Raw genomic sequence first — 17,568 nt, forward strand, 5'->3', positions numbered from 1 at the left:
CCAGACTACGAACCAGAAGCATGAACATTGAGACGATTTGCTCCCGATGTCGACAAGATGATAAGACCATAAACAATGCTCTTTTTACCTGTCTGTTGGTGGTGGCTTTCGACGACCTGAAGCCCACTAGCCAACCCATTTAAGTTATGGGTTATGTGAATCGGTACTGGGCCGGTAACAGGCCCATAAGGAAAAAATCAATCAGAAGAGGATCGGGTCAAGTTCGTGAGAATATCTCAGAGCAACGAGAAGCGGATGGGAGCGAGATCGTCAGAGAGAATAGAGGAAGCGAACAAGGTGTTTCGTTAGTTTAAATACTTCTCGTTGGGCGAGAGAAAAAGATCATCTTGTAATCTTGAAATACTAAGAACTAGCTAATAAAAATCCAATTCGTCGTTTCTTACTGTATTTACCGATTTCCACCGAAATCCTAACCTAGATCCTTCTCAATCAAACCAACAAATCAAATCATTGTTTTCCATATCAACACTATCCTTTTGCCATTTCATGTTGCGTTTATCCAATACTTCCTCTCTAAATTGGAGCCAATTGTCTTATGATGCGGAGAAAAATATCTCTAAACTCATATTTTATTCATTTCAACAGGACATTTTCTATCATGATTACAACCATTTTGGCTTCTTTGGCGTATTTGGGAGGCTTGAAATAATTCAGTCTTTAACAATTACAGCGAAAGTGCTACTAAAACTGTTTTACAAGCTCAAGCTGAAACACAAGAGTGGATCAACACTATGCTGAACAAGATGACTCCTCGAGAACCTTCTAATCACCAAACACAACAGTGGAGAGCTCCACCCCAATCTTTGGTGAAATGCAACTTTAATGCAGCTTTTGATATGACTAATTTTTAGGCAACCAGTGGTTGGATAATTCAAATCACAGCGGCACACTCCTTGCTTGGGGTTCAATGAGTTTAGGACATACTGGAACACCACTTGAAGCATTAAAAAAAGCAATGCTAGTTGGTTTGCAACAATCATGGATTAGAGAATCTTATCAAAATTGTCAATAGTATTCAGAAGAGTAGAGCTCTAATAAACCTGACTCACGATGTTCAACTATACTTTTCTTTTTACAAAGAGAGAATGTAATAGCGCTGTCCATAACTTACCAAAATATTGTTGTCTTGAAATTAATTTTTACTCTGATTCTGTAACTCAGCCACTATTGCTTCGAGAATCTCTCTATATTGATAATTCTTAATGGAATAAAGTATTTATCTCGTGGAAAAAGGATTTTTCCAGAAAATTGTATCATTTTATCCGCTGGAAGTTTTCACGTTCTCTCATTATGTTTTTTTTAATTACTTAAATTATGAAATAGAAATCTATGTGGCAAAATTTGATTAGTAAGGTGATTTGTGTTTTATACATAAAAGATAGTTAAATAAATTATTTACGTATTGCGTGTAGGGGTGTCAAAATGGGTCAAGATTAATGAGCCAACCCAATTCAACTCAACTCATGAACCCTAATGAGTTGAAAATTTTGACCCTAATGAGTTGATGGGTTAAATAAGTTGATGATTAAATGAGTTCATGAGTCAAATGAGTTTGGTTATAATGGGTTTATGAGTTAATCAATAACCCATCAATTTCTTCATTATCAACCTAATATCATCAAGATCACCATACTATCATCATCATCATACTACCATCATGTAACTATCATCATCATCAACACATACTATCATCATCATCATCATCATCATACCTTCATAATCATATTAACATCACCATCATCATATCAACATATATATCATAGTCAACAACATGATGTCATCATCATCATCTTATAATTTTCCCCAAAATCCCAAACCCGTAATTTTTCCGCCAAAATTTTGAACTTATAATTTTTCCGCCAAAAATGAAAACCCACAATTTCCCCCCCCAAAATGCAAATCCGTAAAATTTTTGTCAAAATCGCAAACCCGTAAATTTCCCGCCAAAAATGCAAACCGACAATTTTCCCGCCAAATGCAAACCTGTAAACTTTTGTCAAAAACGCAAATCCGTAAATTTCCCGCCAAAAATGCAAACCCGTAATTTTCTTGCCAAAACACACCAGAAAGTTATGATGGTGATAATGATGATGATGGTGAAAATGATGATAAAGATTAATTATAATTATTTCCTATTAAATATAATTAATTTCTATTATAATTAGTTAACACAATTATTCATCTAACTCATATAACTAAATGGATTCATGAGTTGATCCAACCCAATTGTTAAATGAGTTGAGTTAACTCATAAACTCATTTAACTTTTAACTCATTGGATAATGAGTTGAGTTGGGTTGAGTCAACCATTTTGACATCCCTAATTGCGTGACAACCATCTACTAATTTATGCATAATAGCTTCATCGATATTTAAATCACATCACTCTAAGGGAGGTGTATTCAATCTAATATTCTAAGTTATTTTAGTTTTTCATAAGATTTTAAATGATTGTGATGAATTTAGGAAAAGTTAATATGATTTATTGTAAAATTCTTTTAAATCTCACTAAAATCATGGATTTTTGTATTTTTAACTAAATAAATCCTCTCAAATTCTCCATATCTCTAGAACTTATTAAAATCCAAATCCATAAACTGTTTTGAATAACAGTGAATTTTAAGATAGATTTTTAAATCTTTAATTCAATAATAATGGATTTTAAAACATTTTTTAATCAATGATTAAATAACATAAATCACTTATAATATAATTTAAATACACCCTTAAAAGAGAAACTTCATTTTATTTATCCTCCTGATCTTGACATCTAGCTGTTAACAACTGGCCCAAAAGAAAAAAATAACATTGGCAATCTCGAGAAAACGTCGTCGTGTTAAGGAAAATTGGCAAACAGCAACGTATATCTGAGGAGTAAAGGTTGAAGTCTTTCAAACGACATCGTTTTGGGGACTGAGCAGAGGTAAAAATAGGGTTTCCTTAAACTTTCTCTCATTTCTGTGTGTGTTTTTTTCTCTCTACGCGACGGCCGATGGCGACAGTCTCCTTCTGATCCTCGTCTCTCTCTCTCTCACTTTGTGCCTCCTCGTCCGGTAACTTTCTCTCGATCTTTGCTTTATCTGTTGGATTGGTGATTCTCTCAACACCTTTTCTTACGATCCTGCTCATGATTTAGCCTTTCCCAGTGCGATTATTGGGAAAAAAAAATGAACTTTTGAAGTTACGTTTTAGGGTTTTCCTAGATGAACGATGCTGGAATCCTTCTTTAGGTTTGAGTTAAAGAAGCTATCATTGTTAGTTTGGTAACCTTGTTAGTACAAACTATGGTTTAGAGTCTAAAAAGCTTAGTTGGTTGTTATGTTTATGTCAAAACTTGAAAACATGTTGATACTTAAGGCTATAGTTAGAGGTCTTATTTTCTGATTGTGTTCTTCTTCTTCTGCTCCGGATTTATGAATGTGTTTTCTTGTGCTTGTTTCTACAATCAGGGATAAGTAATCGAAGATGATGACTGATCTGTTTTTACAATCTGCTAGAAGAACTGCTGGCCTCTGTCATCCTGATTGCGAACGAGCAAACATGGAGCGAGAAGATTACGGTAACTTATCTATCTAGAATCAATGAGAAACTGTGATAGTGGTTTTTAACTTTTTAACTGATGAATTGACTACAACTGTTTCTTTGGTCTTTGCAGATGAATCTGAACATGCAGCTATGGTAGCGGTGAATCTGATTAGCTCTGCACGGGTTATCCTCAAGCTCGACTCTGCGTATACTGAGTACTCAGCTCAGTATTTGGTGGATAACGCTGGCAAGGAGGACGTGCAGGGAGAAAGCTTCACTATCGAAAATGTCCTTCGGTACATGGAAGAACATGTTCAGACCAAGATGGAGGATAGGCAGAGAGAAATTGATCAAGAACGCCGTCAGCTCACTGTCAAAGACTGCCTTGAATGTGCTTTCAAAAATGGGTTGCCGAGAAGAGAACTTTGGGGTCATTTGGGATGCTCGTTCAAGGCTCCTCCATTTGCTTGTCACATACCTCGTGTTCCCATGAAAGGAGAAGTGATTGAGGCTGAGAATCTGGATGCAGCAGTGAAGCTGTTGATGAAACAACCAGTGGGAGCGAGACTGCATCTGTTCAGTCCTGAGATTGATCGTGTTGGAGAGAAGGTAAAGCCTTGTTAGTGAAATTTCAAAAGTTTTCAGAGATTAATAATGACAAAAGATTTTGTTCTAATCTTTGTTCAATTTTTGTGTGGTAGGGACTTTATGAAGGCCCTTCAGGTGATGGAACACGATATGTTGGGCTTAGAGATGTGATGATAGTTGCTGTGGAGAGGATCGAGGGAAGCCTTGTTGTGACTGTGAAGCTATGCTACAAGAAGAAGACTTCGTTTGTCAAAGTGTCTGCGAGACTTGTGCTTCTCCCGCTTAATGGTGATGACGAGTCTCAGGTCAAAGAGCCAACATGTCTGCTTGTTGACTTCTGTGCCCCGCGCTTATCTATCAACTAAAACAAGCGATGAGATCTTGGTAAGTGATCTGGACAACTTTATGCTAGTTATGGAACTTGTTCGTTGGTTCTAATATTAAGAATGCTTTTATCAGACTTATTTTCTGTTTAAGAAGTTAAGTACCTTGAAAACCCTATGTTTGTTGTGGAACTCAGTTTGTTTGTCTGAAATTAAGATTTTCTTATGAGACTTTCATCGGTGTTTGGTGTTTTTAAGAAGTTAATCGCTTCTTTCTAAAGATAAATTTCGTACCGATCTGTTGAATGTGAGTCATGTGACAATGATTGGGCATTGGACCTCAGAATCAATATATACTTTTCTTAGTGACCTTTAAATTATTTAATGTGTTCTTTGTGTGTTCAAAGTTGGGTCCTATTGTGCAGGCCAGGTAGTAACTATGATTTTAACAAATTAGAGATACAATACAACATGCTATTTCGTGTGTAATGGTTTATATCGTTGGAACTTGCAACGGTCTATATTTAAGTGACTTGTCAAGTTTGTATGAGTTATGAGATAATTGCATTAACTAGGTCTCTCTGGTCCATCACATACAATTATTCTGGATTTTCTAGCCATAGAATGGATTTTAGAGTTAAAATAGTACGTGAAATTAACGTCAAAAGTAAAGAACCTAATCTATTTCTGTGGCAATAAAAAAAATCCTCAACTCACATGGCAAAGACTAACTAACATGAAGGAGAAGTAATCACACTCATAAATACCTTACTAAAGAGAAGTCATGCAGCTGTTTAGACAGAGGATGGGGGTACTTAATAATGGCTTCATACCTTCGAAAGTGGAGAATGTGCGTCTGTTAACATAATTAAGCTTGTTTGCGAGCGGTTTGGAGTGAGTGGTTCATAAGAGTGGTTAGATTTGGTGGTTATAATGAACGTTCAAAATAGATTTGAGGTGGTTGGAAGAGTGATTGCAAACTCTCTTTTACATGGTACGTTTGTTTTAGGTGGTTGTACAGTAACTTCTTTTGTATTATTTTATTATTTGTTCTTTTAATTATTATATTATTAAATATTTAATCTGTCTATAAAATTAATTTTACATGTGCATTACAATAGATTTAACCTGGTAATTTTTTTTAACATATATATAAATATTTCATCTTCCATATTTTTATTTTTTAATTAAATTTATTTTCAATTTTTGATAATTTAATATAATTTATACTATTCAACCGCTATAATGTTACCAATCAATATAAATACTCAATCGTTCTCTTTTATCACACCATTTTTTTTATCCGCTATCTTTAACCGCTTTCTTTTTAACCGCTTCTTTTACAACCGCTGATAATTTTTTAACCGCCTCGTTTAGACGTGATCACCAATTATACCCAATACAATATAACAATAGGATTACTAAGAAATAAACGGATAAATAACAGAATGTAAATTGTCAAAATCCGTTAGGAAACCTCTTTCACAGAATGCTTACTCCAAAATTTGTATGCATATATATTTTCGCATCCATTAACAAAACCACTGGCCCGCCCAAATTTTCAGTGCACTTTTTTAAAAAATTGCAAAATGATGTGTATTTAAAACTTTAACAAATTATTGATATACTCATGTTGTTGAAAAAAAAAAAAAACCATGTGACCTTTTAGTTGAAATTTCACAATCTAAAAATTATTAGTTACCTTACTAAAAACCATATATACAAAGAAAAATATTAATCACACAAAAAAACATGTACAGTTATTGGTTATCCAACCTCAACAAAATATAAGATAAAGAAAAAAAAAAGACAAGGAGAACATAAGAAAAGATATATAGGGAACAAATTTTAGTGAAGCTATAACTTAATTTCATTTTTTTTCTTTCAACAACACTTTCTAATTATCGTCCGATAGCCTTCTGCAATGTCCTCTGTAAGATAGCCTCCAAGTGTTTAGTCCAACAACTGAAACAACACCTAAATGGTATCGTCTCTGATGCACAAGCTGCTTTCATTCCAAGCCACATCATACAAGATAATGTAATGATTGCTCATGAACTGATGCATTCTTTGAAAGTTCGAAAATGAGTTTGAAAAACATATATGGCAGTAAAAACTGATGTCAATAAAGCATATGACAGAGTTGAATGGAATTTCTTAAAAACAACACTACAACTTTTTTGGTTTTTGCAATCAGTGGACTAGATGGATCATGTCGATTTTGAAATCTGTCAACTACTCTGATTTGATCAATGGTGTGCCTTATGGTAATATAAAACCAGAACGGGAAATACGCCAGGGAAATCCCTTGCCACCTTACATTTTCATACTCTGCTCAGCCATTTTTAGTCATTTAATAACCTCTAGAGCAAAGGATGGTGATATTAGGGGAATTAAAATAGGTAATGGTGTACCAAGCATCACTCATTTACAGTTTGCTGATGACTCCCTCTTCTTTTGTCAAGCTAATAGACGAAACTGCCAAGCTTTGAAAGATGTTTTCGATATCTATGAATACTACTCAGGCCAGAAAATAAATACATTAAAGTCAATGATAACTTTTGGCTCTCGAGTCTATGGATAAATTCAAGACAGACTAAAATCGATTCTCAACATACCAAACCATGGAGGAGGAGAGAAATATCTAGACTTCCGGAACAGTTCAGACGGAAGAAGAAAGGTGACAGGGAAAGAAGTAATGCTTAAATCGATTGTAGTTTCAATGTCTGTGTATGCTATGTCTTGTTTTAAATTAGCAAAGAGTGTCATTTCAGATAGAAGCTTTACTAATGAATTTCTGATGGGAAAGAAATTCTCATCAACAAGGTATCCCTTGGATTTCATGGTCGAAACTAAAACACTCAAAAAAAGAGGGTGGTCTAGGTTTCAGACACTTAGAGAAGTTTAATGATGCCCTGCTTGCGAAACAAGCATGGAGACTTCTTAAATTTCCAAATTCTCTTTTCGCAAGAATTATGAAGACGCGTTATTATCGAGATGATGACCTTTTTGATGCAAAAAACCGGAAAAATCAATCCTATTGATGGTCTTCCTTGTTACATGGACTTGATCTGATAAAAAAAAGGTTCACGATAATTGGTTGGAGATGGTAAGTCGATACGTCTAGGCATTGATAATGTAATAGAAGGCCATCCGCCTCGATCGGTAACAATAAATGATCCACAATGCAATATGACAAGATTAAAAAAATATTGGGAACTATTGTACTTGGGACTCACAATAAATAAAGACCAATATCATTCCAGAAGATTGTGCAGCTACCAAAAAATTATATATCTCACAGGTTGAAACAGAAGATAAGCTAATCTGGAACTATACACTTTATGGGGAATATATAGTTAAATCGGGGTATTGGTTCCTTACTCACAATCCTTTTGATCCAAATCTTGTCCCAAACATTCCTCATGGCTCGGTTGAATTGAAGAATAAAATATGGAAGCTCCAAATTTTATCAAAAAACAAACAATTCCTCTGGCGAGTTGTCTCAAAAGCTTTACCAACAACTTTATTACGTACCAAAGGCATGAGTATTAACGCCTCTGTCCAAGATGCAATCAAGAGGATGAATCAATTCTTCATGCCCTCTTTACTTGTCCATTTGCAAAAATGGTTTGGCATATGTCGAACACTCCTTCCCTAAACATAAACTAACTAGAAGACTCTTCCATTGCAACACTTCTCAATCTAGCAAACCAACAAAAAAATATACAAGACTCTCTTTTACCTTTTTTGGCTATTATGGCGAATATGGAAAGCAAGAAAGAGTTTGGTGTTTGATGGCATTCATGAAAGAGCTATAAAAACGGTTTTATAAGCACTCTCTGAAACAAAAGAATGGATAAATAACCTTTTACATACTGCAACTATTCATGGAACCAATCCCAATCCAATCATATCCTCTTGGTCTCCTCCAATCTCTCCTATGTTTAAATGTAATTTTGATGCAGCCTATGATTCTCACAGCCATGTAGCGACGGTGATAGATTATCCGGAATCAATATGGGGAACCTATGGTTTGGGGAGCAACAAAAATATCTCTTTTTGAATCAGCATTAGAAGCAGAAGCGAAGGCGTTATTATTGGCTCTACAAGAGGGAAATAATTCGATAATTTTTTAAGGTGATTGTGAGACTCTCATCAAAGTTGTCAATGGACATCAGGGAAATACTTCTCTTATGAATCAACTTAGAGATATTCACCTATAGAGATCTAAGTTCCAACATTTTATTTATACTTTTACAAAGAGGATTTGTAATGTAGTTGCTTATACACTAGCGAAATTCAGTTGTGAAAATATTGATTACTATGTTGAGTCTGTATCAAAGTCTATTTGGCTTGTGAATCCATATGTAATGACACTATTTAAGTAAATCAAATTTTCTTTGCGTAAAAAAAACGGAAGGTCATGATTTCATAAGTTTAAAGATACAAAACAGTAAATTGATATAATTAATAACTAAATAAATCACATAAATATTTTATTAAAATATGATTATATTTGTATACGATAACACTCGATCTTCAATATCTTCTATATCTGCAAACGAAAAAAAATTGTTTTAGCTATCCTTACAAGATATTTATTGCAAAATTATTGAAACTTCTTCTCGAGGAGTCATCTTGTTCAGCATAAACGACACCGTTTTGGAGAGATTGAAAAGTAACATTATTTTCATCAGTAAGAATAGGCTGGCTAAAAGACTTGATCAAAATAGCATCGTTTCAAAAGCTTCCTTAACGTTGAACAATCCTGCAGCCACTTCGAAAAGCATATCATTAATAAATACAATACGGTCAATTTATCCGGAGAAACACAATCTTCGACGTTTTCACCACACGAAATACTATAGCTCGTTCTTTGTATCATCAATGAAACACATTTTAATAACTAATGTTAGTCAACATAATTAAATAAAACTAATTTACCCAAAAAAATTTACAGTCAAATCTATAGACCAAAACATCTTTTCCAACAAAAAGACGTATGAATGCGTTATCCGTTCCAGAAAAAATCGATAGTTGATTAATATTTTTTTTTTGAGATTAATTTACTTATATATATATAATATACATATAGATGGATGTCAATACATATCTATATATGTGTGATGTGTTACATGTGTAAATTCTAAAAATTTCAAAAATATTTGATGTGTAAATTATAAGTTAAATACATTATAAATATATATTCTAAGAATATGAATCAATTATCTATATAACATTAAACATGCCCAAAAAAATAAATAATTGAACTATTTAATTTTACTATATGGAAATGTTTAATTACCTTGATATTGATTTGTGGTCAATGGAAGAGGAGAAAAACAATCACCACCGCCGCCGTTTCCATCTCGTTTCCATCTCCACCAACGGCGGATCTAGAAAAATTGTTTGATGGTGTCAAAATAAATGTTTAAATCTTTTTACAACCCGATAAAAACATAACCATAAATATTATCAAGAGAAAGGTTATAACAGCAACAATACAATTACAAGTCATTATAAAACAACCAGTCTCTAGTCATCCCAAAATAAGTCATCACAAACCTTCATCTTCAAGATGTATCCTACGCTCACTCATGTTTTGAAAACGTTTTATCACCGTCTCGTTTATAACAGATTCAAGATCATGTATTTTGATATAACACACAAGACAATCACTTAAAAACTGATCACCAATACGGTTGCGGGATGTTGTCTTCACGATGTTCATTACCGAGAAGCATCTTTCATTGCTTGAGGCGGCGACAAGTAAAATTAAAGATAGCTTCACAAGTCGATAAATCAAAGGATGTGAAAGATGCTTCCTTGTCTCCACCATGACCTGAGCAAGATCTCCAAGACTCTTCAAATTAGTAAATATATCATCTTGCTGCACATTATCATGATATATGTCCAACTGATGATCAAGAGATTTTCGCTCCACAAAACTAAAGTCATCCAGATAAAACTCAGCCAATCTCATCAGCTTTGATTTGTCAAAATCAGAAAATCAATTGATCGGACTCAAGGACGTTGTGCAAACAAGTAGCTCAGAATTTACCTCATTAAAACGATCATTAAACTCTTGAAGTTGCATATCTAAGACGGTGTAGAAACAATTCACCTTATAATGATGCAAGATGCTTTTATTAGTTATTTTCCTTGGCATTCTTGAATCAACAAAGTCTCCCGCCATGTTCAGCATTTCTGTGTTATTTTTCTCACTAAAGGAGAGAACTTTCTCCATAAAAGCATCGAATCCATCATCTCTAAGGTTTTGCAGTTGTCGTTTAGTGAACTTCACCAATGACATAGCATTCAATATATCTTGATCTCTTTGTTGTAGAGCCATTGATAAGTTATTAGTGAGTCCGAGAAGAAGTAGCATCAATTGATGATAGAAGACGAAATCAAACGTGTGAAAATATTTGTGGAGACCATATGCTTGTCTTCTTTTTGTGGTCTCACTGCCTTCCTCCTGTATATACTTGAGAACCTCAATGACGAAAGTAAACAGCTCAACCAGTCAAAGTAATGTTCTATAATGTGACCCCCAATGAGTAGTTCCAGGTCTTTGAAGTGAAAGCTCTTGATTTTGTCCAGTTATAGTCCTAATTTCACCATTACTAATCTCTTCCTCTACTTTCTTTCTATGACTTTCTCGAATCATGTCTTTCCTCTTACATGAAGCTCCAACCACATTCATCAAAACATAAATCATATCAAAAAAGTTTCCAACTTCAAAATGCTTTTTTGCAATTGCCACAACAACTAGCTGATGTTGATGAGCAAAGCAATGAACATAGTGTGCATAGATACTTTCTTTTGAAATCAATGTTCTCAATCCATTGAATTCTCCCTTCATATTGCTAGCTCCATCATAACCCTGCTACCTCACTTTTTTCATACTCAGTCCATATTTAGAAAACATATAATCAATAGCATGTTTTACTGATATCGCAGAAGTATCCTTCACATGAACAACACCAACAAATCTTTCTTTGATGATCCCATATCTATCAACAAAACGTAAAACCACAACCATTTGCTCTTTATCGGAAACATCTGCATATTCATCGACGAGTAAACCAAAGACATCGTTATCAATTTCTTGAATAATTGATTTAATCACTTCTTCAGCAAAGCAATGCACAATATCCTTTTGAATTGGAGGAGACACCATTTGGTTGTTCTTTGAAGCATTATTTAGCACAACCTTTTTTATAAACTCATTTTGCTCAGCAATATACTTCAAGCTCTAAGAAATTCCTTTTATTTGATGACTCTTCCGATTCATCATGGCCACAAAAAGGTAATCCTTGGTGTAGCAAGAACCTTGAAGTGTCAAGCGAAGCATTCAACCTAATACGATACTCATTTTTCACAATTTCAGTTTGCTTGTGCAGAGAATGTATGATAGACTGACCTTGTCTCATCAAGTTGTCACACTTGTTTTTGGCATTGTTGTGTAAACTGCCCACACCACCAACGTGAGAAGCAATTCTCTTTGCCTTATTCCAACCACAAAAGCCCTCTGTTACAAAAGCTTCAATACCTCCTCGTTTTGCAACGTGATCTCTGAATAAATAACAACATAAACCAAAAGATTCATCCTTTTCCACACTATACTCCAACCAATCACTATATTTATCAAACCATTTTGGATTAAACCGCCTTTGAAAATTTCCTATCTTTCTTTGTGGAAAGATATGACTACGGTGTTGACAAGGTCCCCTAGTTAAATATAGACGCCTTACTTCGTCTCTTTGATTAGGATGATAGTACAATATTCTTTTTCAATCAGCCGGATCCCATGGCAAGTCATCCAAATCATCAATAGGTGGTGGAAATTTTCTTTTTAGAAACCGATCCATTGATGTTGAAGTTAGAATTCACCTACAAACAGAACATAAACGAGAATAATGGACAAAAGATAGAAGACACCATAATAAAAAAGAAAGACACAGACACAGATTTGAACCATTTATATATATAAACAAACACAAGATATAAACTCCATAGTCCATACAAAGACATACCTCATATCTTCTTACCAAAGCTCAAATTTTAGTACTAAAAAATAAATTGTAACATGTTCTTGTAAGCTTAAATTTTGAACACAATATTTCAAGTTTCAACGGCAAGCAACATAAGATTGCCAAGATTCAAGAAGAAAAAGTCAACCAATTTTATTGTATAAAAGTTTCAAAATTTGTTGCCTAGTAATGAATTTTGACAAAGATATTCGGTAGCCTGAGTCCTGAGAGCAGAGAGCTGACAGAATTTTCTTTGAGGAAGTGATTCTTCTCTGAACAAACTGAATCGTCACTGACTGTTTTTTTTAACTCAACGACACATTTTTTTTAATTATGTTGTTATTCTATTGCTACAGATTACAATTGGGTTTGATTAACATTATAGACTTTTATCATTTAGGCTTCACGTTGATTTTTTTAACTTGATTGGGTCAAATGACTCAAATCATTGGTTTTTTATACTTTGGATTAGGTATCTATCTCACTTTTACTTTGTTTAATGTAATGGGTTCAAACTCACAATTGCATTGGGTTCAAACGCATAGTTAGACTGATACATATTTAGAAACTTAGTGTACATTAGATAGATTTTTAATTTTTTATTGGTGTCAATTGTACCCACAATGCTCCATTGCCTCCGCATTGATAATGTAATAGAAGGTCATCCGCCTCGACCGGTAACAACAAATGATCCACAATGCAATATGACAACAGAGGTCTTGCTTAAAAAAATAGGAACTACCGTACTTGGGACACACAACAAATAGAGACCAATATCATTCCAGAAGATTGTGCACCTATCAAAAAATTATATATCTCACAGGTTGAAACATAATATAAGCTAATCTTGAACAATACACTTTTTGGGGAATATACAGATAAATCGGGGTATTGGTTCCTCACTCACAATCCTTTTGATCCAAATCCTGGCCCAAACATCCCTCATGGCTCAGTCGAATTGAAGAATAAAATATGGAAGCTCCAAATTTTACCAAAAATCAAACATTTCCTCTAACAAGTTGTCTTAAAAGCTTTACCAACAACAACTCTACTACGCACCAGAGGTATGAGTATTGACGCTATATGTCCAAGATGCAATCAAGAGGATGAATCAATTCTTCATGCTCTCTTTACCTGTCCATTTGCAAAGATGGTTTGGCGTATGTAGAACACCCCTTCCCAAAACATAAACCAACTGGATGCGGATTCAGAGTCATCCATTGCAACTCTTCTCAATCTAGCAAACCAACAAAACAATATACAAGACTCTCTTTTATCTTTTTGGCTATTATAGTGAATATGGAAAGCAAGAAACACTCTGGTGTTTGATGGCATTCGTGAAGGAGCTACAAAAACGGTTTTAAAAGCACTCTTTGAAACAAAAGAATGAATAAATAACCTTTTACATACTATAACTAGTAATGGAACCAATCCTAATCCAATCATATCCTCTTGGTCTCCTCCAATCTCTCCTATGTTTAAATGTAATTTTGATGCAGCCTATGATTCTCACAGCCATGTAGCGACGGGGATGGATTATCCGGAATCAATATGGGGAAAATATGGTTTGGGGAGCAACAAAACTATCTCTTTCTGAATCAACATTAGAAGCAGAAGCGAAGGCGTTATTATCGGCTCTACAACATACATGGATCCAAGGCTATAATTCGATAATTTTTGAAGGTGATTCTGAGACTCTCATCAAACTTGTCAATGGACATTAGGGAAATACTTCTCTTACGAATCTACTTAGAGATATTCACCTATGGAGATCTAAGTTCCAACATTTTATTTGTACTTTTACAAAGAGGATTTGTAATGTAGTTGCTTATACACTAGCGAAATTCGGTTGCCAAAATACTGATTACTATGTTGAGTTTGTACAAAGCCTGTTTGGCTTGTGGAATCCCTATGTAATGACATTTTTTAAGTAAATCAAATTTTCTTTGAGTAAAAAAAGGAAAGTTCATGATGTCATAAGTTTAAAGATACAAAACAATAAATTGATATAATTAATAACTAAATAAATCACAGAAATTCTTTATTAAAATATGATTATATTTGTCTACGATAACACTTGATCTTCAATATCCTCTATATCTGCAAACCAAAAAAAAATTATTTTAGCTATCCTTACAAGATATTTATTGCAAAATCATTAAAACTTTTTCTTAAAAAAAAAAAACTCACAAGGTAATATACGGCACCGTTTTGGAGAGATTGAAAAGTAACACCATTTTCATCTGTAAAAATAGGCTGACCAAAAGAGTTGATCAAAATAGCATCGTTTCCAAAAGCTTCCTTAACGTTGAACAATCCCGCAACCACTTCGAAAAGCATGTCGTTAATAAATACGGTCAATTTATCCGGAGAAACACAATCTTCAACGTTTTCACCACCATGAAATACTATAGCTTGTTCTTTGTATCATCAATGAAACACGTTTTAATAACTAATGTTAGTCAACATAATTAAATAAAACTAATTTTTGGTAAATAATATACATATAGATGGATATCAATACATATATATATGTGTGATGTGTTACATGTGTAAATTCTAATCATTTCAAAAATATTTGATGTGTAAATTATAAATAATATACGGTATATATATATATATATATTCTAAGAATATGAATCAATTATCTATATAACATTAAACATGCCCAAAAAACCAACTAATTGAACTATTTAATATTACTATATGGAAATGTTTAATTACCTTGAGATTGATTTGTGGTCAATCGAAGAGGAGAAAAACAATCTCCACCGCCGCCATTTCCATCTCCACCGTAAAAATTGATTGCCGGAATCTTATCCAAGCTTTCATCATTCTCGGGGAATGCCACACCTTCTTCCCTTACCACCGGTACAACAAAATCACCAAAACCAAACCCTGTTTGAGCCACGCTCAGATCATTTTGAACGGAGGATGGATAACCGGCAGGTTGGGTTACCAACATTTCATTGTTTTGAACCGGAAATAAACCGGTTTCTTGGTGAACCAAACTAAAACAATGATCAGCATCGATACCAGGACTTATGATCTTGTCTTTCTTTGACGTTTTAGGGCTTTTGTGATGAACACGAAGTTTGTGTTTTGCTCGAGATTTCTGGTTTTGAAACCAGTAAAACACGTTTGCGTCGCCGATTTGACCGTATTCTTGAAGCCGGATCCGGATCCTTCGGATCTCCTCTCTCGGTGGGTTAACAATACCAGAATTAAAGATTGATTCGAGTATCCGAATCTGTTCAGGTTTAGGGTTCCATCTCGGTTTAGGATCTGGTACACGATCTAATTCATAAAGCGTATATATCATCATCATGCATGTCTTAACATATACACAAATAAGTAACATCGATCATATATATCGCTTTGCTTCTACAATCAAGTAAAACTAACACAATATAAACTATTCGAAGAAAAATGAATGAAGGCGATGATGTAATTTTTTGTAAATACCTGAGGAGAAGGAAGAAGATATGTTGCAATTAGAGTAGTGCATGTAAGATGGAGAACCACTCTCATGTTGCTGATGATGATGATTATTGTTGCAAGGTTTGGATTTGAACATGCTTGGCCAGTTTTTGTTTGAGGAGGATGACATGATGGTGCAGTGTAATGATGATGATTATGATGATATGGTGATAATGATTATGATAGAGAGAGAATACTTAGGGTTGATAGGGTAATGAGAGAATAACAAAGCTACTCTCACGTTATATATTAGCCTCTTTACCTACCCTTTGGTTTTGCATTTGACTGCATTTAATAACTAATAGACATTATAAAACGTAAAATTAGAGAAAGAGAAAAAAAAAAAACAGAAACGGGAAATTGCATATATTGTATGTATTTCAAAGGAGACTAAGTTTTTATTTTATCAATTGATACTTTTCTTCTGTTTACGTTCATTTCATTCTTGTGTATCTATTTAGTGCAGATTAATTGCTATTTAATTCAGATTAATTAGATTCGTATTCTTAGACTAAATTTACAAACCAATTATCAGGTAATACATATTATATAACTGGTGATTTTAATCAATTATTAAGTATTTATTTTCTGTTAAATGCAATTCGATTTATATATCTATGTCAAGATAAATATTTATACAATTTTTTTTATAAATAATTAAGTTTGGTTGGACAAATAGTTAAGTAAGGTGGAGATTCAGATTGACTGAAAGGATCATATACATTTTATTCATTAAATACCTAGTCAACAATAAAAGAAGTAACTAATGGACTTATTTTATATGATGACTGTTTTCTTTTAAGTATGTGGTTAATAGACAAAATAAAAACAATGGTAACTGTTAGTGCATAAGTAAGTAATGGCTTGTTTTACTCTCTGATCTAACTTGACCATGAGGAAAGATACAATTCATATATATCTTCACAAAGTACGGAAGACTTTGAATCAACGTGATTTTTTTTTTTTTTTTTTTTTTTTCCGTTTTTGGATTTTACTATCTGATTTTTCAGCTTCTTCCTCTTCTTTGTTTTTTCTTTTTCACTTTTACACAATTTTGGAAATGTCATAAACACTTTTTTCTGTTTCATACACTAACTATAAATTCCGTTACAAAAAAAAATAAAAAAATAAAGTAACCCTAAACATGAAAAATCCGACACAAAAGGGACATGAAAAATCATGCAGCAAATAGTCAGTTACACATATCTTTTTCTTCTTCTAAATTTCAACTTCATACTTCATACAACTTTATTGATTTTATATTTAAATGTTCACAATCACGTAGAATTGTTCTTCCAACTCTTTTTTCTTCAATATTTTTTTTATTCTTATTCTTCTGTGAAACATTTTTATTTTTCATTCAAATAAAATTCAGTTAGAAATAATTTCTGGAGCTGATATTATAAATCATATTTCGAAAGATTTGTATAAAATTTTTTTGATTGATATATCAGAAGATTTAAACTAGGATTTTGTTAGAGAAATCAAAAATTAGGATTAGCTCAAAATAGAAGTGTATATTTTGTAATTTTCTTTTATATTTTTTTTAATTAAATCAATTTTAAATATTAACTAAAAGTCTAAAACTTACA

General features: G+C 33.4%; 2 protein-coding genes and 1 pseudogene across 2 annotated transcripts; 1 reads left to right on the plus strand and 2 right to left on the minus strand.

Annotated features, from left to right (window-relative positions):
- The first annotated feature begins 2,755 nt into the window (after positions 1-2,755).
- Positions 2,756-4,690, plus strand: LOC104724792 (protein HEAT-INDUCED TAS1 TARGET 1). Its single transcript, XM_010443342.3, has 4 exons — positions 2,756-3,074; positions 3,471-3,580; positions 3,677-4,155; positions 4,248-4,690. The coding sequence occupies exons 2-4, from the start codon at positions 3,487-3,489 to the stop codon at positions 4,497-4,499; spliced, it is 825 nt and encodes a 274-aa protein (XP_010441644.2). The 5' UTR covers positions 2,756-3,074; positions 3,471-3,486; the 3' UTR covers positions 4,500-4,690.
- A 5,327-nt stretch (positions 4,691-10,017) lies between these two features.
- LOC104728537 (uncharacterized) lies at positions 10,018-12,334 on the minus strand (annotated as a pseudogene).
- A 2,006-nt stretch (positions 12,335-14,340) lies between these two features.
- On the minus strand, positions 14,341-16,245 carry LOC104724793 (WUSCHEL-related homeobox 8-like). Its single transcript, XM_010443343.3, has 4 exons — positions 15,962-16,245; positions 15,221-15,793; positions 14,687-14,916; positions 14,341-14,596 (listed from the first exon to the last, which is right to left on the minus strand). The coding sequence occupies exons 1-4, from the start codon at positions 16,104-16,106 to the stop codon at positions 14,591-14,593; spliced, it is 954 nt and encodes a 317-aa protein (XP_010441645.2). The 5' UTR covers positions 16,107-16,245; the 3' UTR covers positions 14,341-14,590.
- Between the last annotated feature and the right edge of the window lie 1,323 nt (positions 16,246-17,568).

This window comes from Camelina sativa, chromosome 11 (genome assembly GCF_030686135.1).
Source record: "Camelina sativa cultivar CO46 ecotype springtype chromosome 11, ASM3068613v1".
NCBI classification, from domain to species: Eukaryota; Viridiplantae; Streptophyta; class Magnoliopsida; order Brassicales; family Brassicaceae; genus Camelina; species Camelina sativa.